Genomic DNA, 25,017 nt, shown 5'->3' with positions numbered 1-25,017 from the left:
GGGGGCTGGGCAGGTGGGGGCAGTGGAATGGGGGAGCCGCGGAGGGGCCTGGGCCGGCCCAGCAAGGCTGGGGGCTCCCTTCCCCTCCGCGCTCCCAACGGCAGTCTTGGTTACATGATCTGCCAGGCCCTGGCCCTGCTGGGCTACCCCACAGCAGTGGCTGGGGGCAGCCAAGGGCACCTGCCCATGGGGAGGGGGGCGCAGGACGAGGGTCCTGCGGGGAGCCCGCTGTGTGACCTGGGTGCTCTGGTGTGTGTGTGTGTGTGTGTGTGTGTGTGCGTGCGTGCGCGCTCACTGCAGCACTGGCAGACTGCATGTGAAGTCAGGTGGTGCTGGGGATGGGGGGGGCCGTTAAAGGGGCATCGGAAGCCAGGTTGCCTGCGTGGCTCACACCTGTCATCCCAGTTACTCAGGAGGCGGAGATCCGAGGATCATGGTTGGAAGCAAGAGAGGAAAGTCTGGGAGACTCTGATCTCTAATTAACCAGCAAAAAAACCCCAAAAAACCAAGGCGTGTATTTGTGGCTCAAGTGGAAGAGTGCTAACCTTGAGGAAAATAAACAACTCAGGGACAGCGCCACTAGCAGCGTAACCAACACCAAAACAGATGATAGGTAGATGCATAGATAAACAGATGCCTAAATAGACAGATGGGTATAAATGTTAGATGCACAGACAGATGCATAGGTAGATGAATGGTAGATGGAGATAGATAGTTGCATAGATGAATAGATGCATAAACAGACAGATAAAAGAGGATCAGAGTCCAGAGTCTCAGCCAGGAAACAGAGAAGGCTTCCACCCACAAATATATGCTCTCCTCAGGCAAGACACCCCCACCTGTACCCTCACCTCCTGCCAGGCAACCCCACCCAGCTGCCACCACGAACTCTCCAAGCAGTACCACTCCTACTGGCTGCTTTCAGAGTGGTGCCCTCTGGAGTTGTGCAATGGATACTGCACAACTGTACACAGACACCATGCACCAGTCTCTGAGGTACTGCAAGCACACACAGAGGAAGAAACACTTAAAGAGATCACACTCGGATTTGAACCTGAAGTCACTTCACACCGGCTCACAGTCACATCTCTCTGGTAGGTCATACATTTAAGGCACCCATAGCCTGGCATAATTGCTGGACATATTCTTACAATCTGTAATCCTAGCTACTCAGGAGGCTGAGGTCTAAGGATCATGGTTTGAAGCCAGCCTGAGGAAGGAAAGTATGTAAGACTTTTTTGGGGGGGTCCGGTCATGGGGCCTGAACTCTGGGCCTGGGCACTGTCCCTGAGCTCTTCAGCTCAAGGCTAGCGCTCTACCACTTGAGCCACAGCGCCACTTCCGGCTTTTTTCTTTTTGCTTACGTGGTGCTGGGGAATCGAACCCACGGCCTCATGCATGGAAGGCAAGCGCTCTACCACTGAGCCGCCTTCCCAGCCCCTCTGTGAGATTCTTATCTCCAATTAATCACAGAAAAAGCTGGAAGTGGCACTGTGACTCAAGTGGTAGAGAGCTAGCCTTGAGCAAAAGAAACTCAGGGGCAGTGCATAGGCCCAGAGTTCAAGTCTCAGGACCAGCAGAAAACAAACAACAACAACAAATACAGCCTTCCCTCCACCGTTTCAAATGACTAAACGAATCAATACAGCATTACACACATGCACACCCACAGACTGTGCGAGGATACAACTCACTTTACAACTGGCTCTAGCAAGTCACGATCTCAATGGTGGCCTCAGCCAGGCCCCTGCCTAGAGGTTGGTCCTGCCCTCATTGTCCACAGGCTGAACCTATTCACTGACCCAACTAATGACTGGTCTTGACCAATAGGGTTGGTTCCAGGATTGTCCCCATCCCCAATTGGCTCCGCCTAGTAGTTGAGCCCACCCACGGGGGGGCCTAAGGAGTAGCCAATAAGTCATCTCCAAGGAATTAGTCCCACCCACTGCCCCACCCACGTAGGCACCGCCCACCAGTCCTGCCTAGTAATTGGCCCGTCTCGTAAGCCACGCCCACCGCCCCTGTGGAGCCACACACCTTGTGGGAAGCCATCTCGCTGACGGAGCGGTAGGTCTGCATGGTCTCCAGTTGCTCCAGGCACCAGTCCAGTTCCTCCAGTGTCTCCCGGGCCAGCTGCTGGCATGTCTCCTCTGAGGAAGGTAGAGCCCAGGGGGTGATCCAGAGGGTCCTCAGGCAAAATCCACCCCTCCGCACTCCCGATGCGGTAAGGGGGGTGTTGGGAAGGGGGCGGACCAGCCATCCCGGGGTGAGGACCCCCTTCCCACCCCCTAGGCTTGGCTACCTGACAGCGTGGCCTTGCAGACAGGGGTTGGACCACCCAGCGGGGACCGCCTACAAAGAAATGGGGTTGGATGTCAGCCTGCTCGCTCCGACCCCCACTGCCCCTTCCCCACGAACAGTAGTGCTTTTCTCCTTTCTGAGGTCCAGTCGGTGTCACGGACATACTGCCACGGACACTGCGGGCAGCAAACTCCTTTTACCAATGAGGAAACAGGCTCAAGGCAGTCAAGCTAGATTTTTTTTTTTTTGGTGCTGGTCCTAGGGTTTGAACTCAGGGCCTGGGCACAGCCCCTCAGCTTTTCCACTCGAGGCTGGTGCGCTACCAGCTGAGCCACAGCTCCCTTTATGGCTTCGTGCTGATTCACTGGAGATAATCGGCCCATGAACTTTCCTACCTGGGCTGGCTTTGGCCTGCCATCCTCAGATCTCAGCTTTCTGAATAGCTAGGATTACAGGTGTGAGCCACTGGTGTCTGGCTTTCATCTATAAAAGCTTGGTGTCTCAGTCTCCCCGCCCACCCCCCACCCCCCTTTAACTGCAATGGCTGAATAAGAAGGAGTTGCTCAGTGGTCAGAGGTTCAGAGAGGTCACGGGCCTGCCTGAAGTCACACAGCAGGGCTGAAAGTTGGACTTACTGGACTTCAGGATCACAGGTGGTGTTGGGGTCCGGCCTCTACTTACTTATTGTTGGGAATGGGTACATTGGTTAGGAGTGAGAAGTTGCTTCGAACGCTACGGAGACTGGCCAGCACCTGGCATAGGAAACAGCAAGCAGTAAGAGATGTCAGGGCGGGGCCTTTTTCGCCCCATGTTAAGGGGACACTTGGAGCATCTTCCTTTCTGTGTTATTTGGGGAGGGAGGGGTCTCACCTGGGCAAACGGCGTAACGATGAGGTCCTCAGCATGCCTGAAAATCAAGGGCAAGGACAAGTCACGATCACCAGAGAAGCAGCGCCCCCACACCACCCCAAGGGTCGACATGATGCCAGGGCTGCGCCCCGAGCTCGTGACCAAGGGAAAGCGGTTGGGGTGGGGGGCAGGTGCTGCAGGACATGCCTTGGGGTGCGTGCGGGTCGGTAGGAGGGACACCGGAAGTGAGAGAGGACTGGGGGAAGCTGCCATTTCAGTCAGGGCTTATGATAATGGCTGATGGGGTGGGTGGTTTGGGGGAAGCCAGAGAAGGTCTGGATGAGGTTGAAAATGGAGTCACTCCAAAGTCAAGGAAAGACCGCTGAAGTAGACCAGGTCTAGGGCAGCCAATAGGGCACGAGTGGGGCGTGGGCCGTGGGTGGCAGGGGTCAGCCAAGAAGGACTAGTTAAGATAGGGCCAGGACAGCCAATGGCAGCATGGATCGTGGGCGGGGCTAAGTCAAGAAGGGAGAGTTACGGTAGGGTCAGGTCTAGGACAGCCAATGGCAGCAGGGATGGTGGACAAGGCTGTTAAGAGTAGGGCCAAGCCCAGGGCAGCCAATGGCAGAAGGGAAGGTGGGCGTGACTACATTAGAGTAGGAACAAGGCAAGGCCAGCCAATGGCAGGAGGGACGGTGGGCGTGGCCAAGTTAGAGTAGCCAAGCCCAGGGCAGCCAATGGCAGGAGGGAAGGTGGGCGTGGCTAAATTAGAGTAGAAACAAGTCTAGGACAGCCATTGGCAGGAGGGGTGGTGGGCGGGGCTCAGGCTCCACCCCGTCCGCCCTGTCCCGCGGGGTTCTGGGGCTGCGGAGCCTGTTCCCGCCCTGGGGAGCACCGGTGGCCGGGAGGGATGCTCACGCCTCGCTGGTGACGGAGGAGTTCCGGGACATGGTTTTGGGGGACATGTCGTAGTCGCTGTCCGAGCGGTAGAGGAAGGACTCCCGGCGCTGGCCAGCGGCCACCCCGGCGTGCAGCACGAGCCCCGGGCTCGCCTGCGAGTCCAGCGGGCTGCGGCCCGGCGACGGCGTCGGCCCATTCTCCCCCTCGTAGCTGCAGGGGGTGAGGGAGAAGGGGAGGCTCAGGGAGAGCTGCATGGTTAGCTGGGAGGTGGAGAGAATGGGCGTGAGGAGGGAGGTAGGATCACACAGGACCCCCTGTCCCCCAAAAAATAAGGTGCGAGGCAGGGAAGAAGCCAAGTCAGAGACAAATGATGGGGGTCGCCCCAGGGGCAAAAGTGTGTCCTTCACACCTGAGGTCATCCTGGCTGCCAGAATCCACCCAAGCTTTTCAGCTTGACCCGGGTCCCCAGCTCGGCCCTGACTCCCTAAATACATGGCTGCCTCAGGACCTTTGCACAGTCTGTTTCTGCTGCCTAGATTCCAGCGACTTGCTTTAGGTCTTGGCTCACATGTCACTTTTCTCAGGCAGCCTCCTTTCCAACCATTGCAAACTTTAAACCTTCCCCCAACATCCTATTTCCTGCCCTTAAAACACACAACAAAACCACTACTTACTTCACAAATGTCTATATGGGCGCCGTAGGTAAGCCTACCTACTCTGGAGGCTGAGATCTGAGGATCACAGTTAGAAGTCAGATGGGGCAGGAAAGTCTGTGAAACTCTGATCTCTAAATAGCCATAAATAAAGTTGGAAATGGAGCTGTGGTTCAAGTGGTAGCACAGTAGCCTTGAGTACAAAAAGCTCAGGGACAGACCAGGTGCTGAGTTCAAGCCCCAGGACTGGCACAAACACACACACACACACACACACACACACACACACACACACACACACACCAACAAACTATTTTCCTCACAAAATCAATATTTTACTTCTTTTATTTTTTTTTTTTGTGGGTTATAGGGCTTGAACTCTGCGCCTGGGTGCTGTCCCTCAGCTCTTCAACTCAAGGCGAGTGCTCTACCACTTGAGCCACAGCGCCATTTCTGGTTTTCTGGTGATTATTTGGAGATAAGAGTCTTACGGACTTTCCTGCCCAGACTGCCTTGGAACCATGATCCTCAGATCTCAGCCTCCTGAGTAGCTAGGATGACAGGCGTGAGCCACCAGCTCCGGCTTTACTTATCTTCTTTACTGGTTGTCTTCCTCTCTAAAACTAAAATCACAGAGCAATGGTTTTATCTGCTTTGTTCATCTGTGAATGCCTGGGACTGAAAACATGGCGTGAATTATTCAGTGGACACAATATACATTGAGTGAATCACAGAACAGATGAATGAATGAATGAATGAATGAATGAACTTAATTGCGGGATGCCGTGGTCCAAGCGGACCTCTGAGGAGGTGACAGGTTTGCAGGGCCTGAAGGACGAGGAGTCAGCTATGAGTCAGAGGTGAGAGAGCAGACCCCAGGCCAAGAAGGAACAGCAGAAGCAAAAGCCCTGGGGCAGGATCTCGTTTGAGGACCAGCAAGGAAGCTGGCTGGAGTGGAGATGAAATGACAAAAGATGAAGCTTCTAGCCCGGCACCGGTGGCTCACGCCTGTCATCCTAGCTACTGAGATCTGATGATCACAGTTCAAAGCCAGCCTGGGCAGGAAAGTCCATGAGACTCATCTCCAACGAGCTAACAGAAAAACCGGAAGTGGTGCTGTGGCTCAAGTGGTAGAGTGTTTGCCTTGAGCTGAAGAGCTGAGTGACAGCGCCCAGGCCCAGAGTGCAAGCCCCCTGATCAAGACAAAAACAAAAAGCAATACCAGGCACCGGTGACTCAGACCTGTAATCCTAGCTATTCAGGAAGCTGAGAGCTAAGGATTGAAGTTCTAAGCCAGCCTGGGTAGAAAAGTCTCAGTGCCTGTGAGACTCTTATCTCCAATCAACTACTCAAAAACCAGAAGTGGTGCTGTGGCTCAAGTGGTAGAGTGCTAGCACAAAGAGACCTAGGGACAGCACCCAGACTCCGAGTTCAAGCTCCAGGACCAAGAAAAAAGAAAAAGAAAAAAAGAAAAAAATCTAGCTGCTTGGTGGCTCACGCCTGTAATCTTAGCTACTCAGGGGGCTGAGACCTGGAGGATCAAAGTTGGAAGCCAGCTGTGGTCAAAAAAGTCTGTGAGGGCTGGGAAGGTGGCTCAGTAGTAGAGCGCTTGCCTTGCCTGAGTTCGATTCCTTAGCACCACATAAGCAAAAAGAAAAAAGCTGGAAGTGGTGCTGTGGCTCAAGTGGTAGAGCACTAGCCTTGAGCCGAAGAGCTGAGGGACAGCGCACAGGCCCAGAGTTCAGGCCCCACGACCGGACCCAAAAATAAATAAATAAATAAGTCATCACCATAAAAAAAAAAAAGTCTGTGAAATTCTTCTCTCCAATTAACAAACAAAAAGTTGGAAGTTGTTTGGAGTGTCAACCTTGAATTTAAAGCTAAGACGTAACATTCAGGTGCTGAGTTCAAACCCCAGTAAGCGGCAGTGTTATCATGAAGATAAACCTGCACGCTAACTTTATCAGAACCAAGGTGACCTTGAACCATAGTGGAAGGAATCAAACCATAGACATTCTTTTCTTTTTCTTTTTTTTTCCTTCTCACTATTCTAGGGACTGAGATCTAAGGATCCAAGTTTGAAGCCTGCCCTGGCATATATATTCAAGACTATTTATCTCCAATTAGCCAGAAAAGAGCCAGCCTTCCGGTGTGGCTCAAGTAGTGGAGCACCTGCCTAGCGGAAAGCAACATCCTGATTTCAAACTCCAGTGCCACCAAAAACAAGAACAAATCAAAGAACCCACACCACCACCAGACGAAACAAAAATAAATCAACAACCAAAAACCCTACAAGAGTATTACATAAAGTTTCTTCCTACAAAAGCCATGTACAAGCTGGGCCGGGTAGCTCACGCCTGTAATCCTAGCTACTCAGGAGGCTGACATCTGAGGATCAGGATTTGAAGCCAATCCAGGCACAAAAGTGCAAGAGCCTTTTTTTTCCCCCCAGTGCTGGGGTTTGAACTCTGGGCCTGGGCGCTGTCCCTCAGCTTCTTTTGCTCAAGGCTAGCGCTCTACCACTTGAGCCACAGCACCATTTTCACCTTTTTCTGTATATGTGGTACTGAGGAATCGAACCCAGGGCATCCTGCATGCTAGGCAAGCACTGTAGCACTAAGCCACATTCCCAGCCCCCCTTGAGACTCTTATGTCCCATTAACAAGCAAAAAGCAAGAAGTGGAGCTGTGGCTCAGGTGGTGGAATGCCAGCCTTAAGGGAAAATACTCAAGGACAAGCCCCAGGCCCTGAGTTTAAACCACAGTGTCACCAAACAATAAAATAAGTTATTTAAAAAAGTTCTTGGATTTGGCAATTGTTTATTTGTTATGACAACAAAAACATAAGGAACAAGGCTTGGAAAGCAGCTCAGTGGTAGACGGCTTGCCTCGCATGAATGAGGCCCTGGGCTGGATTCCTTAATACTACATAAGCAGAAAAAGCCGGAAGTGGCGCTGTGGCTCAAGTGGTCGAGCACTAGCCTTGAGCTGAAGAGCTGAGGGACAGTGCCCAGACCCAGAGTTCCTATGCCACGACCACCACCACCAACAACAACAAAACACAGAAAAAAACCCAAAACACATAAGGAACAATAAAATTTTACAAAATGAGAAAAATGTTATATATTTATTTTTGGTTGGTCGTGGGACTTGAACTCTGGGCCTGGGTGCTGTCCCTCAGCTTTTCAGCTCAAGGCGAACACTATACCCCTTGAACCACAGCGCCACTTCCGATTTTCTGGTGGTTTGTTGGAGATAAGTCTCATGAACTCTCTTGCCTGGGCTGGCTTTGAACTGTGATCCTCATTTCTCCGCCTCCTGCGTAGCTAGGATTACAGGTATGAGCCACCAGGGTCCAGTAAAAATTTTTATTTTATTTTTTTAGTGCTGATCCTGGACCTTGAACTAAGGGCCTGAACACTGTCTCTGATCTTTGCTCAAGACTGGTGCTCTACCACTTGAGCCACAGCTTCATTTTCAGCTTTTGGTTAGCTAGCTGGAGAAAAGGGTCTGCCGGAGTTTCCTGTCAGGGTTGGCTTGGAACCACGATCTACAGATCTCAGCCTCTGAGTAGCCAAGATCACGTCTGTCCATTTCAGGCCACTCTGAATGTGAAGCTAATCCACAGCACGTAGACAAATGAAGTAAAATCATACGTATGATTAGAGGTTTATATGCAGAATCCATGTGACTCAAAAACCACTAAAAGGGTGAGAGGTGAGGCTCAAGTAGTACAGCACTTGGCTAGGAGGTATGAAGCCCTAAATTCCAACCTTCAATACCATTCAAAAGACAGAGAGAGAGACAGACAGACAGACAGATAAACAGACATGAATAACTTTGCTCCAAAGGAGGTGTACTCAGGGCCAAAAGAGCAGAAAGATGTCAAGTTTACCAGTCATTAGGATGATGCAAATGAAAACCAAAATGAAAGCCAAAGGTATAGTAAGGCATGCCTGTATTCCAAGCTCCAAGGGAGAATAAGGTGGGAAGATCACTTGAGCTCAGAAATTGTAGACAACTCTCAGTCAACACATGACTGTTTCACAAACGAAGCAAAACAAAGAAAACAAGTACAAACCCCACATGGGTTATCTCTTCGTATTTACTAAGATGGGTCTTATTGTATAGCAAACAAACAAACAAATATATATATATATATACACACACACACACACACACATATATATCTGCTCACAAGGATTTGCAGAATGGGAATTCAACCAGGAATGGTGACTCAAGCCTGGAACGCTGGCCACTCAGAGGCTGAGATCTGAGGGTCATTATTTTGAAGCCAGCCTGAGCAGGAAAAGTCCCCAAGACTCTCTATCTGCAATTAACCATCAAAAAGCTGGAAGTGGAGCTGTGGCTCAAGTGGTAGAGTGCGAAAACCCCCAAAAGCTGAGCTATGAAATCCGAAAGGACTAGGAGGATGGAGCCCCTCCTCCCAGAACTCTCAAGAGTTTTCCGAAATGGTCAGTCAGTCCTGATTTCTAGCCTGTGGGTAGCTAATTCCACACCAAGCTTTCTGGGAACTTGGGGTATAGAAAAGAAAATCTATGCAGCTGGGGGGCCGGTGGCTCACACCTGTCATCCTAGCTACTCAGGAGGCTGAGATCTGAGGATCGCGGTTCAAAGCCAGCCTGAGCAGGAAAAGTCTGTGAGAGTCTTATCTCCAATGAACCACCAAAAAACCGGAAGTGGTGCTGCGGCTCTAGTGGTAGATCGCCTTGAGCTGAAGAGCTGAGGGACAGGGCCCAGGCTCAGAGTGCAAGCCCCACAAACTGAGGAAAGAAAAAAAAAAATCTATGCAAACTGTAAGTCATTTACTGCTCACACCTGCCTCTTAAGATAAAGAAGTTATTTATCCCTTGAGTAACATTATACCACATGATTGGTGCTTGTGGCTTCAAGGAAATGTGATCTCGCTTTCTGCACGTAGGCCCCTGTGCCCTATTCAATAAATACCTTGTGAAATGGACCCGGAGCAGTGCTCTGATGCTGGTGGAAGGCTTCAGGCCCCTGGTGCCCCAAACCTCAGTTCCATGGTTTGATGTCCCTTTCTGTCTTGCACCCCGCTGTAGTGGGTTAGGACAGTAGTGCACTAGCCTTGAGCACAAAAGCTGAGGGAGAGTTCCCAGGCCCTGCATTCAAGCCCTAGTGCCAGCACAAAAAAAATAAGCCGGGTACCAGAGACTCATGCCTGTCAGCCTAGCTACCCAGGAGGCTGAGAGCTGAGGATCACGGTTCAAAGCCAGCCAGGGCAGGAGAGTCCATGAGACTCTTATCTCCAATAAACCACCAGAAAACCAGAAATGGAGCTGTGGCTCTCAAGTGGTAGAGCCTTGAACTGAAGAGCTGAGGGACTGTGTTCAGGCCCAGAGTTCAAGCCCCGTGACTGATAAAAAACAAACAAAACCCACAAAAAACAGTCCTCATAGTCAGGCATGAGTGGCTCAAGCCTGTCATCCTAGCTACTGAGGAAGGGAGCTGAGATTCGAGGATTGTGGCTCAAAGCTGGCTGGGGCAGGAAAAGTCCAGGAGACTTTTTCTTCCAGTCCTGGGGCTTGAACTCAGGGTCTGGGCACCACTTCCAGCCTTTTCTGTTCATGTAGTGCTGAGGAATGGAACCCAGGGCTTCACACATGCTAGGCAAGCGCTCTACCACTGAGCCACTTTTCCAGGTGACTCTTATCTCCAATAAGCCACCATAAAACTACCAGAAGTGGTGCTGTGGCTCAAATGTTAGAGCACTAACCTTGAGCAAAAGAGCTCAGGGACAGCGCCCAGGCCCTGAGTTCAAGCCCCATAACCAACCAACCAACAACAATAACAATAAAACAACACTCATATTTCACATATAACTTATGCACAAAATTTGTATATATGTACAAAATGACTCAAATGTCACTTATAATTTTTTACATGAAATTGTGATGTCAACATGGCATACAATTAGTTTTGGATTTTGGAGCCTACCACATTATTTATGTTTATTTATTTATTTTTGTAGGTTGTGGGGCCTGAACGCTGGGCCTGGGCATTGTCTCTCAGCTCTTCAGCTCAAGGCGAGCACTCTACCACTTGAGCCACAGCGTCATTTCTAGCTTTTTCTGCTTCTGGGGTGCTGAGGAATTAAACCCAGGGCCTCATGCATGCAAGGTAAGCACTCTACCACTGAGCCACCTTCCCAGCCCCAGCTTACCACATTTTTAGCTTAGGGATGTTCAACCAGTAATAATAAGATTCTTCTTAGCCTGGGGCCGATGGGTCACACCTGTAATTCTAGCTACTCAGGAGGCTGAGATCTGAGGACTGTGGTTCGAAGCCAGCCAGGGCAGGAAAGTCTGTGAGACTCTTATCTCCAATAAAATACCAGAAAACTGGAAGTGGCTTTGTGGCTCAAGGGGTAGAGAGCTCACCTTGAGCTGAAGAGCTGAGGGACAGCGCCCAGACCCAGAGTTCAAGCCCCATGACCGACACAAGACACAAAAAAGATTCTTCTTGAAATTTTGGGTTTTTTTTCTTTTGAGACAGGGTCTCTCTAAGTAGCCGAGGCGGGCCTTGAACCACAGATCCTGTGTTGTAAGGGATATTACAAGTGTGGGTCTTGGAATTCATGGTCTCATGCTTGCCAGGCAAATGCTCTACCATTTCACTTACGTCTTCTGTGTGGTTTTTTTGCTCTTATTATTTTTTTTCCAGATAGGGTCTCGTACTTTTGCCCAGGCTGGCTTTACCGTATGATCCGCCTATTTTGGCCTCTCTGTGTGCCTGTCAATATCAAAATGCTTTGTGTGTGCATACACACACACACACACACACACACTCACACACTGCCTTGGTTCATTCTGCCTCTCAGGGTCCAGCCTGGAGTTTTGGGGGCTCCAAGGAGAACCACCAGGCCCAGGGACCAGAACATACCGACATAATACACCCCCATGGTAGGAATCAGTACAGGGAGCCAAAGACCCAGGCCCCCAGGGTGCTCAGCCGGCATCTCTGAGGCCGACCCACCTGCCCTGTGGGACACAGCGCACACACGTCAGCAGAAGCCCAGAGGCCCGGATGGAACAGAGCGATCCCTGGGGCTTGGCTGTTTGTGCTTCTGCACGGCGTGTCCCCTGGGCTAGGAGGGGGTGGGGTGGGAGTGGAACATGACAAGGACTCCATGTGGGGGAGTTGTCAAACTGCCACCTAAGAGAGGGGAGGGACAGGGCTTAGTGTCCCCAGGGGTCCCTGGGCCATCCTGGCCGGCCACTGAGCGCTTAGCATGTCTCAATGGAATAAAGCCACAAACCATGTTTGAGCCTCATGTCCCCGTCACAGGCCCAGGATGTGTCCCTCCACACGTGGTGGCACTCTCCAGAGATACACTGCCTCCTGCCTTTACCTCCGCGGCCCCCCTGAGGCCTTGCCCACGGGAGTCTCGGGCGGCCCTAGAAGAACGCTGTGGAGGACGGATGGAGAGCTGGGAGCAGAGTGGATCTGCGCGTGCGCCTAGGGGAGTTCAGCACGAGGGATTCTGGGAGAGAGAAGCAAGGCTGGGAACACTACAAGGCCAGGGTCATGTCATGACAAGACAGACACAAGGGCCGGGCGCTGGCGGCTCCCGCCTGTCATCCTAGCTACCGAGGAGGCTGAGATCTGAGGATCGCGGTTCAAAGCCAGCCCAGGGAAGGAAAGGCCGTGAGACTCTGATCTCCAATGAACCACCAGAAAACTGGAAGAGGGGCTGTGGCTCAAAGTGGTAGAGCGCTCGCCATGAGCTCAAGAGCCCAGGGACCGCAACCAGGTCCTGAGTTCAAGTCTCCCCCCCACCCCAGACAGACACTCTGAATGCCTCCTGCTAGGCCTGGACTCACGTCACTGCTACCCGGCCAGTCCCCCTACCAAGAGGCTTCTAAATTAAAATCCTAAGCCACGGAGTGTCTACTGCACCCCAGGACAGAGGAGCAAGGCAAGGCAGGGTGTGTCTCCCTGGCTCCTCAACCATCTCCGCCTGACTGCCTTGGCGCAAGGTGCCAAGGCAGCCTGGCATTTGCTCTGTGAAGGTCACAGGGTGAGCCGCGGGTGCTGGCGTGTGTCTGCCAGGCGGCGTGTGGCACCGGGTGATGGGGGGGAGGGGGGACACTGGGTATGCACGACCAGTGTGTGTGGAATTGTGTGCCTGTGCTTCCCTGGGGGGTGCTGGGTTGTTGTGTGTTCACATCTGTGACTTCACACCTGTGTGTCCCACCGAAGCCATGGCTGGCTCTGGTGGCTGAGTGTGTAGGAAGAGTGCATTCTTGTGTGTGTGTGTGTGTACGCGCATGTGCGTGTGTGTGGCTGCGGGGTCATTGGGTTCAATCGGTACCTGGACTAGCCAGGAAACCCACACCTAGTATAGTAAACACCAGGTTGACCCCGATTGCCCGGCTGGCTCGTGGGTGTGGCAGTGCATGTGTGCGTGTGTGATCGCATGGCTGGCTGTGGGAGAAGGTGTGTGTGTGTCCAGGTATCTCAAACCAGGTTTGGGTGCTGGGTGGCAGAAGGTCCCAGAGAATGGAAGAGGTCATCTCCTGACTCTGGTTCTGACCGGCTGGTCCTAAATGCCCTCCAGGCAGGGCTCCACCCCCACGCCGGCTTCATTTCCAGCCTGGCAGTCGGTGTGGATGGGGGGGGGCGGGGTGGCCGGTGACAAGTCGCAGATCAGGGCTTAGGGACCTGGATCAAAGCCGCCAAGCCTGGGCGTGGAGCCTAGGTGACGTTGGCCACTTAGATTTACTGCCAGGGTGAGCGCCACATGCCAGGGCTTGGGGCACAGACACGGTGAGGGGACCCTATCGTAGGCAGGTAGGAATGGGGCACTCGCTTGGGGTTCGGGCTTCTACGTGGTGGGTCTCTCCGAGGACAGACTCAGGTCGCCCCCCCATTCGTTGCTCCCTCTCCACCCACCCCGCACAGCCAACATCCTGGGGTGACCGGCCACCGAGGAGAGGCCGGACCGGCCACGGGGGGGGGGGGCACCCACCTGATGGATCTGCCTGGCGGGTGGCGATGCCGGGGATCCTCATCGCTGCCGGGGAAGTGGGCGAAGGCCTCGGGCCCGGGGTGCAGGGTGAGGGCCGGGGGCCGGGGCCGGACCCGGGGCAGCGCCGCGCTGGAGCGCATGGGGGACCCGGCGCCGTCGGGTGCGCATGGGGCCGGCGGCACCGGCTTGTGCCGATCGCTGGGCTCCGGGCCGGAGGTGTCGCGGCCGCCGGCGCCGCCCCTGCTCCCCCCGCGCCGTGACCCCCGGGCCCCCCCCCCCCGCGCCCCGGGCTCGCTCCCGCCCCGCGCCCCGCCCTCCTCCCCGCCCTGACGTCGAGCTGGGACTACGGCAGGTCCCCGATCGCCCGTGCGCCCAGGGGGTGGAGGACGGGGAGGAGGTGGGGGCCCCGGGGAGGGGGTCACCACCGAGGGGGCGGGGCCCTGGAAGTGGCGGGAAAGAGACAGACCGGGGCCGGGAGCAGCGCGGCGGGCACAGGGGTCCCCCCGCGGTCCCCCCCACTTCCAACGCCGGATCCTGAGCGCTCAGGGGATCCCCAAGGGTCAGCGGACCCGGAGGAGAGCAGGCGGCGCCACCTCCGGGACACAGACGCACAGGGACCCGGGCCGGATGTGGCCTCGGGGCCTGCCCCCCCCCGCACCCCGATCCGCGCTTCCTGCGCCCGGAGCCGCCCCGGGGCTGGCGGGGGGCGACCTGAACTCGGCCTCAGGGCCCGGCACCCCCGGCCCCGGGTCCCCGCCGACGCTGGGGTGTTCTCAGCAAGTGGGGGGCCCGGGGCGTCCCCGGCGGCACAGGGTTGTTTCCATCTGGGGCTCGTGACCGCCGCCCCGCCCGACCCCTCCGGGCACCCCTGAGCCCCAGGTGCCGGCGGCGGGCCTCGAACCCGCGGCCGCGCGCGCTTACCTGGGCCCCGCCGGGCGGAGCAGCCGCAGGCGCCGGCGCACCGTGGGGGACGGGGGCGGCGAGCGGGGCCGGCGGGGCGCGCGCGGGCCCGGGGGCTCCGGCAGGAACGCCTCGTCCTCGGCCGCCGCCTCCGGGAAGGCCGCGGGCCGCAGCTCGGGGATGCGGCGCAGGCCGCGGGGCCGCGCCATGGCCGCGGGACCCGGGCGGGGAGCCCGGGGAGGGCCGCCCCCGCCCCGCACCGCCTCGGCCCTTCCGGCTCCGCGCTGGGGCCGCCCCCGGGGCGGGGCCCGGGGCGCCCGCGAGGCCGAGGGGGACCCCGGGGCGCCCCGGGGCGGGGGAGCCCCGCGCAGCACCCACCATCCGCCCGATTCCCCACAAACCCCGCAGGGCCCTTCCTGGCCGTCCACCGCCACCGCGGCAGGGTGCCCCCAAATCCACCGTCACTGTTTCTGAGACATTGGGTCACCCCAACTTCCAGGGACCCGCCCCAGGGAGCACCCGCCAACCCCAGGGGCAGCTCAGAGCCCCGACAGGGCCCCAACCACAGCTCCTTGAGAGAGCACCCCATCAGTCCCGAGCCAAGTACACACCCCCCCAAAAAAACACCCCAAGGCCTACCCACAGGCACAGTGCCATTCGCTCCCAAACCCTTAACACTCCTCCTCGGCCCCCAGGAATGTTCCCACCCCCCCCAAAGTGAGATTCCCCCCAAAAATAACCTCCAAGGAAAATGCCACCCAACTCCTGGGATGCAAGGCCCAAGTACAGCTGCTAACAGAGCACCCACGCTAGGCCTCAATCCACGATGCACCCACAATTCCTGGGGAGTCTCCATGGCCTGACACCTCGAAAGATACCCTTGGAGGCCTCAATTTTGCCCACAGCCTCTACCAACACCCCCAGTCCCGCAATTCCTTACGAGTCTCGGAGCTCTTCCCCTCTGGCCTCCCGCTCTACCACCACCTGAGCCACAGCGCCACTTCTGGCTTTTGCTTTTGGTGGTTCATTGGAGATCAGAGTCTCACGGACTTTCCTGCCCGGGCTGGCTTCGAACTGTGATGGTCAGATCTCAGCCTCCTGAGTAGCTGGGACTGCAGGCGTGAGCCACCAGCACCGGGCAGGACACCCTGTAGAATGGGCCCCCCCACCTCTGCAATGGCCAGGCCAAGCAGTAGACTTGGTGAGGATGTTGTGGACCCAGCCCCACCCCCACCCCAAGTGGCTCTACATTCCCTCCACTTGGGCTCACTTTCACCCACGAGGTACACTGAGACTTGAGAGGCCAAGAATCTTACACTGAATCAGCCACCTGGTCACAGTTATCTGGAACTTTCTTGGGGGAGGTGGTAGAGGTGGTGGAGGGTGGATCTATTTGAGGGCTCCCAAAGTTGACCAAGTCATTTCATGTCACCCAGCCTCGGTTTTCCCCACTGTAAAATGGGCATAAGAATTGTTTTGCCCCAAACCAGGTGCTGGTGGCTCCTGCCTGTCATCCTAGCTACTCAGGAGGCTGAGACCGGAGGATCACAGGGCAAAGCCAGCCCCGGCAGGAGAGACCGTGAGACTCTGATCTCCAACGAACCACCAGAAAACCAGAAGTGGCACTGTGGCTCAAGTGGTAGAGTGCTCGCCTTGAGCTGAAGAGCTGGGGGACAGCGCCCAGGCCCAGAGTTCAGGCCCCACGACTGGACCCCCCAAAAAAAAAAACAACAACCCAGTAGGCCAGCCTAAAAAAAAGACAAAAAAAAAAATAATGCGTCCTCACAAAACATCCATCAAAGGTTTCTATCCCTTTCTGTAAGGTAGAGACAGGAAAAAGGTCAGGAGAGGAACCATCGGTCCAAGGTCATTTCAAGGTCACATCCTTAGTGAGTTGGTTGAGCCACAACTTGCGCCTTTACTTCATTATCCGCCCCTTATGAAATGGCCAAGGTAGACTTGGTCATTTTAAATCCTAATTGCCTTCCTCATGTCACGTTAATGCCTGTGTAAGAGCAGTGTGCCCAGCCTGCACTCCAAGGCTGCTTTTCCTCCCCAGATACAATCATTTGCAGAGGCTGGGAAGGTGGCTCAGTGGTAGAGCGCTTGCCTTGCATGCCTGAGGCCCTGGGTTCGATTCCTCAGCACCACATAAGCAGAAAAATCTGGAAGTGATGCTGTGGCTCAAGCGGTAGAGCGCTAACCTTGAGCTGAAGAGCTGAGGGACAGCGCCCAGACCCAGAATTCAGGCCCCACGACTGACCACACACACACATACACACACCACACGATTTGAGTATTTTTTTCTTTCCCCTGACAGTACCAGGGCTGCTCTACCCCTAAGCCATGCTCCCAACCCTTTTTTGTACCCTTTTTCTGGGTGTCCTGTGTCAGTCCTGAGGCTTGAACTCAGGCCCTTATTTGGCTTTTTTCCCCCCTAAGGTGCTACTACTTGAGCCACATCTCTGGCTTTTGGTGGTAAACTGGAGATGGTGAATTTTTTGTTTTTGGTCGGTCGTGGGGCTTGAACTCTGAGCCTAGGTGCTGTCCCTGAGCTCTTCAGCTCAAGGAGAGTGCTCTACCACTTGAGCCGCAGCACCACTTCCGGTTTTCTGGTGGTTCATTGGAGATGAGAGTCTCAGGGACTTTCCTGCCTGGCTGGCTTTGAACTGAGATCCTCAGATCTCAGCTTCCTAAGTAGCTAGGATGACAGACATGAGCCAAGGTGCCTAATCTGTCTGCGATTTGTGTGTGTGTGTGTGTGTGTGTGTGTGTGTGTGTGTGTGTGTGTGTGTGTACACTGGTCCTGGGGCCTGAACTCTGGGCCTGGGCGCTGTCCCTCAGCTCTTCAGCTCAAGGCTAGAGCTCTACCACTTGAGCCACAGCGCCACTTCTGGCTTTTTTCTTTTTGCTTATGTGGTGCTGAGGAATCGAACCCAGGGTCTCAGGCATGCAAGACAAGTGCTCTACCACTGAGCCACCTTCCCAGCCCCCTGTGGGATGTTTTTGTGACTGGGCTCTGAGCAGTTGCCTCTGTTAGATTCTCACAGGAACTAGGATAATGAACAAATGCACTTCTGAAATTGCTCTCATGAAAAGGGAAGTAGCTGTGACTCAAAGTGGTAAGAGTGCTAGTCTTGAGCACAAAAGCTCAGGGACAGCACCCAGGCCCAGAATTCAAGCCCCATGATTACAAACGTAATAATAATAACAACAATAGGGAGGCTGGGAAGGGATGGGAAGGGGAAACAAAGGAGGCTACAATGCTTGATAAGAAATGTACTCACTATCTTGCCCATGTAATTGTAACCCCTCTGTACAGTATTTTCACAATAAAAACAACAACAACAATAATAAGCCAGGCTCTGGTGGCTCACGCCTGTCATCCTAGCTACTCAGCAGGCTGAGATCTGATGATCACCATTCAAAGCCAGCCAGCGTAGGTAAGTCCATGAGACTCTTATCTCCAATAAACCACTAGAAAACCAGAAGTGGCGCTGTGGCTCAGGCGGTAAAGCACTTGCCTTGAACTGAAGAGAGCAGGGACAATGCCCAGGCCCAGAGTTCAAGCCCCACCACTGACAAAATAAATAATTTCTGAGCCTGTAGCAGGTGCAGTAGCACACACCTACAATCTCAGGCCTCAGGATGCTGACACAGGAGGAGAGCAGATTTAAGTTTCTTTCTTGGGGCTTGAACTCAGGGCCTGGGCATTATCCCTGAGCTTCATTTGCTCAAGGCTAGCACTCTACCACTAGAGCCACAGCAACACAATGGCTTTTTCTGTGTATGTGGTACTGAGGAATCGAACCCAGGGCTTCATGCATGCTAGGCAAGCGCTCTACCACTAAGCCACCTTCCCAGCCCCAGGAGGATGGGGGATTTAAAGCCAAGTAGGCTATGTAACAAGATCCTCTTTGCCTCAAAAATTGATTAAGCTGCTGGCTCACGCCAATCATGCTAGCTACTCAGCAGGCTGAGATCTGAGCATCATGGTTCAAAGCCAGCCGGGGCAGGAAAGTCCATGAGATGCTTATCTCCAATGAACCACCAGAAAAAGGGAAGTGGCGCTGTGGCTCAAGTGGTAGAGCACTCGCTTTGAGCTGAGGGACAGCGCCCAGGCCCAGAGTTCAAGCCCTAGGACTGACCCAAAAAAATAATTTGGGGGTTGGGGTACAGCCCAGGATCAAGGCAGAGGAACTTTCCATTGACTAAAGTTTACTGAAACTGCAGCCTATGAACTGTCTTGTCATTTTTCAGCTTTATTTCTTTCTATTTGGCCCTGGCTGATTCTGTCCTAATAAGCACATTTATCTTTCGACCACAGGACCTTTGCACTGGCTGCTGTCTCTGGCTGGCACCTTCTTCCCTGAGATCTACCCAGATAGCATTTCTCTCTCTCTCTCTTTTTTTAAGGTCTCTCAAATGTCAGCTCCTCAGAGAAGCCTTGGCTGACCTCAGATCCTTCTTGCTTCTCCTTACCCGCCATGTCACTATCTATAATTATCAGACGGCTTTATGTGTTATTTTAGCTTTCTGCCACTAGTTTGAGAACACCCAAATGGCAGGAATCAAGAGCTTTCAACCTCAAAGATGCATCTTTTCAATGAGTGGCTCTGGCAGGCCAGGGGTGCTGAGGGAGGGAGGGAGGGAGGTCAAGGGCAAAGTGGCTGCCCTTGACCTCTTTCCTATCTTCCTGGGGGGGGGGGGTTGGGCCAGACATCCATCCCGGGGCTCCAAGCTTGCTTCCCGCAGCTCATGCCACCAGTGAAGACAAGGGGCAGGGGCAGGGTTTGTGGTGTGAGACCTTTCTCTCTGCTGATGTCATTGTAAGGAAATGTCCCCCCCCACACACCTCCACCCTGCAGCCCAGCTTCACCACCACAGCCCGGGGGAGGGGGCGGGGGAGGCGCTGCTCATCCAGTTCAACCTCGTTTTCCTGATGCAAAAAGGATCAGAGAGATCCAGCTCTGACCCAGGGTCACACAGCAAGCCACACTCCCCTTGGAAAGCTCTGGAGGAGAGGCGGGGTATGTAGCTGTCAATCTGGCCCTGCACATTAGGGGTGTCGGGGGGGGGGTGAGGAGGAGCAGGCACGACGCAGTCAAGGATGCTCAAGAGTTGGGGAGCCCTGGTGGGACCCCGGGACGGGCTCCCCCCTTTCCCCTCAGCCCTAGGCCCAGGCGCTGGAGGGCTGGGGAACCAAAGCCAGTCCCGATCGGGGGTGCGGGGGACCCCCCCCCCCGTCCCCGCAGCCTGCGGTCGGCCGGCCTGGCGCCCGCCCTGCGCGGCGTTCAATAGCCATGAAATCATCATCCCGGGCACTTGGCTTCGTCTCGGACCCAGGTGGGGACTGAGCGCGCGCGCCGCGGCTGCACTTCCGGCGCCGGCCAGCAGAGGGCGCGCGCGCGCGGAGGGGCGGCCGGGCTGGGGTGTGCGGGGGGGGGGGGGGGAACCCCGGGAGGGGACCCCAGCATGCCAGAGCAGCACCCCAAGCCCTTCTCGCTCCCTCCCACCTGCTGCCCGGCCCAGCAAGCGCTTCCCCTAGGTTGGCTGGTTGGGGGGGGCTGGTGAGAAAGGGTCCCACCAGGGAAAGGGGGGCTCTCTGTGGGTTCAGGCCCCCCCACCCCGGTGCTTGTCCCCCCTCTGCGGGTCCCGCCCTTCTGGCATGTTCCACCCGCCTCCTGACAGATCGTGACTCAGCCTCCCTCCCCCAAATTGGGGGATGGGGGCCTGGATGGAAGTGGGGGGTGTCCTCTGACTCCTCTACGGGGCTGGCTGCACCCCATTTCTGGAGGACGTGGAGGGGAGACAGCCAGGTTCCCATATTGGTGCAATGCTAGAAACCCCCTTTTTCAGGTACTGGGGTTCGGAACTCGGGGCCTGGAACTTGCCAGGCAGGCACTTTACCACTTGGCTCTGTTCCCAGCACCCCCTTTTTTTGTGTTGAACTCTTGCCCAGAGCCAGCCTGGACCTTGCTCCTCCTTCCCGTGCCTCCTTGTGCAGCTAGGATTACAGGCGTGCGCCACCATACCAGGCTGAGGAGAGAGGCCTCTCAGACTTCCTCTTCCTTCAGCTCACAGTGCAGAAAGAAGGGGCTGGCACCAACACCCCAACCCCCCCCCCCCCAGTCCACCTCAGTTCCAGCTGCACGGCGGCTAGCATCGACCACACAGGCCCGCAGTGAAACGGAAACGGAGCCCGCTGCAGGGATGTGGTTGAAGTTCCTGTTTTGAATCCCAGTCTGAGCAGCCAGGGTCCACCCCAATCTCTTGCCCTCCTCCTCGGCCTCCAGTCCAGGTCCCTGAGTGACCACCTACAAAGCCAGCCCCGCGTGAAAGCCCTTTTGCAGACATTTGGAACTCAGATCTCTCCACGGACTCCAACGCACAGTGCTCACAATGGCTCCACCCTCAAAAACAGGCAGGACGCTGAGGATCAGAGAGAACAAGGCACTTCTGCAAAGACACACAGGAGCCGGGCGCCAGTGGCTCACGCCCATCATCCTAGCTATTCAGAAGGCTGAGATCTGAAGATCAAGGTTCAAAGCCAGCTGAGGCAGGAAAGTCTGTGAGACTCTTATCTCCATTGAGCCACTTGGGAGAATCCCAGCTATTTCCTGGCTTTGAGGAAGGAGATGGAGATCTTTTGTCCCCCGGGCCTCAGTTTCCCCATCTGCCCAGCAGAGATGTTTCACGGAGTGCACAGAGGCTTCCAGTGAAGCCATGAAAAGATGGGGCCGAATTCATATCCTGATGATCAGCTCTCCAGTGCAGGTTCTGGAGAGGCGGCGCTGGGAGGGGCAACGGGGGTGAAAGGGGGTGTAGGGAAGTCCCTAGGGCCTTAAAAGGGAATCGGGCCCTGTGCCTAGTACCCCACCCCCCTGGGTCTTTCAGGACAGTGACTTGAGCCAGTTTGGCCGGCTGCCGCTAGTCCTGGCATTTCCTGTTGATCTAGCTCTGTTTTCCTTTAGTTTTCTTTCTAGTTCTCGTTGGGAATGAGCTGAAAGTGTGTGTGTGTTCATTCTGCACACTTGCCGATCGGGACAGGACTGGCTCTTCCCATCAGCCACATTACTGGGGTGCACATAGTCAGACCCCTCTGGGAACAACATGAGGTCAGTTTGACATGGGGGGGAGATCATCCCACATCCGCTCCCCCCCCAGTGCCTAGCTCAGGGCAGGTGACAACACGGTCACAGTGTCTCCCAGAGACAATCGCGCTGACACAACCAACCCGGTCCCAGTGACACATGGCGGTGGCAGGGACTCAGACACAACCGTTCACAACCTCTGTGCTGTCATGCACCGTCCCCGTCCCCACCGCGACAGGCATGCCAGCCACGGTATCCCAGGGACACCGAAGCCTGGCTGTCCCCTCCGCCACGCGAGGGGACATGGTGTCAACAACACAACGTGTGTGCGGGAACACACGGTTCCCGGGCGCCCGCGGTGCACACAGTCATCTTGTCAGCGAAGGCCGGGGCAGGAGCACGATGCAAAGCCGATCGGGGTGGGGGGCACCCCAGTCCCCAGCTCACACACCCTCACCACCATGTCACCCCCCCAAGTACACAGACACTGATTCTCTCTATATACCATGACAATTCCCTGCCCAAGAGAGGAGGAGGATAGAAGACCCCCCAACATACCGACTCTGAGGAGAGAGGCTCCAATCTGACACATGGACCCCCCAAGACAGTGCACCCCCAAAACTGACTCCCGCTCTGTAGGGTGAATCCTCAAATGCCCCCCCTCTTATGGAGCCCAACACCCCTAAGCACCCTCGCCTAGTCTGGAGTAAACTGTGTCCCGTCCCCCCCAACCTCTTTCAGGGCGCCCTCTAGGGTCCCCCAAGAAAGTCCAGCTCTCCCTGGGTGAACGCTGATCACAGCCCGCGGGCTGGTTACCCCCACCCCTAACCCTCGATCCACCCCCCCCGTAGGGAATCCCGGGCGCGGGCAGCGTGGGGGGGTCGGGGCCCCGCGCGCGCGCTCCCCCGCGGGCCCCCCGACGCCGCCCGCGCACCGCCCCCCTCCCCGCGCCCCGCGCGCCCCGCCGCCGGGGTCTCACCGCCTGCCGCCGCCTCCGCCGCCGGTGCCGTGGAAGGACGAGGGCCAGGACATGCGGGTGGTGCGCAGGCCGGGCCGGTCGCCGGTGTCCACGGCGTCGGCGCGCTCCATGGGCCGGTGCGGCGGCCGCTCGGGCTCGGCGCGCTCCGCGCTGTCCGAGTAGCCGCGCTGCTGGATGCGGATCGGGGTCCGCGGCTGCCGCCACAGGTGCTGGGGGGGCGGCTTCAGCGTGGCCTGGCCCTCGCGGGGCCCCGGCAGGGACAGGGACAGGCTCCGCTCCGAAGGGGCGGCCGGGGGCTCCATGGCGCCGCGGCCCCCCCCCCCCAGCGCGGACCCGCGCCCGGCCCGCGGCGCCCCCCGGCCTCTCCGCGCCTCAGCTCCGCCGCGCGCCGGCCCCGCGGGGGCGCCCGGCCTTCGCGGGGGCCATGGCGACCCGGGGGCGCGCTGGCGGGGCCGAACCCCGCGGCCCGAGCCCCGGGGCCGGGGCGCTGCGGTGTCCGAGCGGTGCCCGCTGGGGCGGGGGATGCGAGCCCGGCTGCGCGCTCCGCGCTCGGCGCCCCGCTCCGCGCCAGCCCCGGCTCCCCCCCACCGCCCCGGCCCGCCCCTCCCTCCCTCCGGCCCGCCCTCCGCCGCTGTCAGCGCCGCCCCGCCCCTCCCCCGCCGGGGGGAGGGGGTCCCCCGAGGGAGGAGGGGGAGGGGGAGGAGGGGGGGGCCGCCGGAGCCCCGCCATCTCCCCCCGCCCCCCGCCCCCGGCCCCTGCCGCGGCGCCCGACCCCGGTCACCAAGGAGTTAAGCGGTTAATCCGATCGCGCAGACGACACCGGAGTGGCTGCCGGGGTGTCAGTCAGTCCGTCCATCACGGCGGGGGGCGGAGCCCGGGGTGGGTGGGGGGGACCCGCCGCGTCCCGGCGGCCTCCTCCTCCCACCCGCGGGGCGGGGTCCCGCCGCCCTCCGCCCCCGCTCCCCGGTCCCCGATCCCGGGGCGCGGGGCGCGGGGCGCGGGGCGCGGGGCGCGGGGCGCGGGGCGCGGGGCGCGGGGCGCGGGGCGCGGGGCGCGGGGCGGGCCCCTGCGCACGTGGCCCCGGGTGTCTTGTTTTCGACGTCGGCTGCGAGTGTGGGTGCGCACGTGGTCGGCGGGCGCCCTCAGCCCGCGCGTCCCGGGGCTGCGCGGCGGGCGTCGGGGTGCGGGGTGGGGGTGCGGGATGCGCGCGCACGTGCGCGGGCCCGGCGGCGGGGGAGGGGGCCCCAGCTCGGCGTCCGGGCCTGTCGGTGCGTCTGTCCGTGCAGGTCTGCGTTGGACGGCTTGGGGGGTGGGGTGGGACCTCTGGTTTTGGGGGGGACACCCCCGCTGTGGTGGGGTGGAAGGAGCGGGGCCGGCCCGCCCTCCGCTCTCAGTATAGCTGCTCTCGCCGTGGGTAAACTGAGGCAAGACCCCTCCGGCTCCTCGATGCCCTTTCCGGGAGCGTAAACAGCCGAGCCTCTCCTCGGCGGGGGGGCCCCCCCCGCCCCTTTTTCCGGCACCTAAATCCGGAGTCGCCGTGACTCACGCTCCCGCCTCCCCCAGCGCCGCGCCGGGGCGAGCCAAGAGCGGCGGGAGCCGCCCCCCCCGCCCGGGGGCTTCTGGGTTGGGGTGCCCAGGGCGAGGGGGGTGCCCCCACCCCGGTCCCGCCCCCTCGGGGCCCAAAGCCCTCGGTGACCCGGGGCGCAGGTCGGTGTGACCCCCCCCCCGTCCCACCGTGGGGTCCCCCGGGAGCGCGGGGCAGCCCCCCACCGCCTCCCCTGCCCCTCCTCACGCCATTGTTTTCTTTCTTTTTTTACAAAACACAACCTTTCCATCTCCAACCTCCAAAGCCACTTTCCTCCCCCGCGGTAGGGGGCTCGGGAAGTGTGGGCGGCGAATGCAGAGCAAGAATGGGGTCCTCCCTCCCCCCATCACCGAGCCGCGGGGTATCTCCAAGGCCGGGACTCTAACCCCCCCACCGCATCCACCCCTGGCTTTGGGGTGGAGGCAGAGATTCAAGAACTCTGGGCCCTGGCCCAGATCTGGAGGGGGTCCTGGGGCGAACCTCTGGATGAGAGGGTTGGAGGGGGGGAAGTGCCGGCCAAGGTGGGGTTCGGGGCCACAGCTGGAATCTGCAGCAGGATGGAGGTGCAGGAGGAGGAGGAGGGTACGAGGCAGAGGGCCAGGGCTCGTATTTTGGAGCTGTGATTTGAACCCCAAGATGGACCAAGCTGGACCTGAGCCAAGGAGAGGCTGGGGGGGGGAGTGAACCTCAGGCGCCCCTCGTTAGGCCCCACCCCCTTCCCTCTTTTCCCACCCCCCCCAAATC

General features: G+C 57.5%; 1 protein-coding gene across 3 annotated transcripts in view; it reads right to left on the bottom strand.

The window, feature by feature from the left end:
* Pde4a (phosphodiesterase 4A) overlaps positions 1–23,008 on the bottom strand; it is a 33,442-nt gene extending 10,434 nt beyond the window's left edge. Inside the window, exons 1-6 of one of the 3 annotated variants that reach the window (XM_042693565.1) lie at positions 22,689–23,008; positions 4,069–4,260; positions 3,172–3,208; positions 2,983–3,053; positions 2,303–2,352; positions 2,038–2,150 (exon numbers count right to left, since the gene is read on the bottom strand). In XM_042693565.1, coding sequence (XP_042549499.1) covers positions 2,038–2,150; positions 2,303–2,352; positions 2,983–3,053; positions 3,172–3,208; positions 4,069–4,260; positions 22,689–22,990 — 765 coding nt within the window. In that variant the 5' untranslated portion in view covers positions 22,991–23,008. Of the gene's footprint in view, positions 1–2,037; positions 2,151–2,302; positions 2,353–2,982; positions 3,054–3,171; positions 3,209–4,068; positions 4,261–13,715; positions 13,871–22,688 lie in introns of those variants that run through there. The other 2 variants (XM_042693566.1, XM_042693568.1) reach the window with 2 other exon arrangements.
* Between the last annotated feature and the right edge of the window lie 2,009 nt (positions 23,009–25,017).

Source organism: Dipodomys spectabilis, unplaced genomic scaffold (genome assembly GCF_019054845.1).
Source record: "Dipodomys spectabilis isolate Male_0828 unplaced genomic scaffold, ASM1905484v1 ptg000173l, whole genome shotgun sequence".
NCBI classification, from domain to species: Eukaryota; Metazoa; Chordata; class Mammalia; order Rodentia; family Heteromyidae; genus Dipodomys; species Dipodomys spectabilis.
The sequence above is the reverse complement of the archived record's forward strand: the minus strand, read 5'-3'. Positions and strand labels throughout refer to the sequence as shown.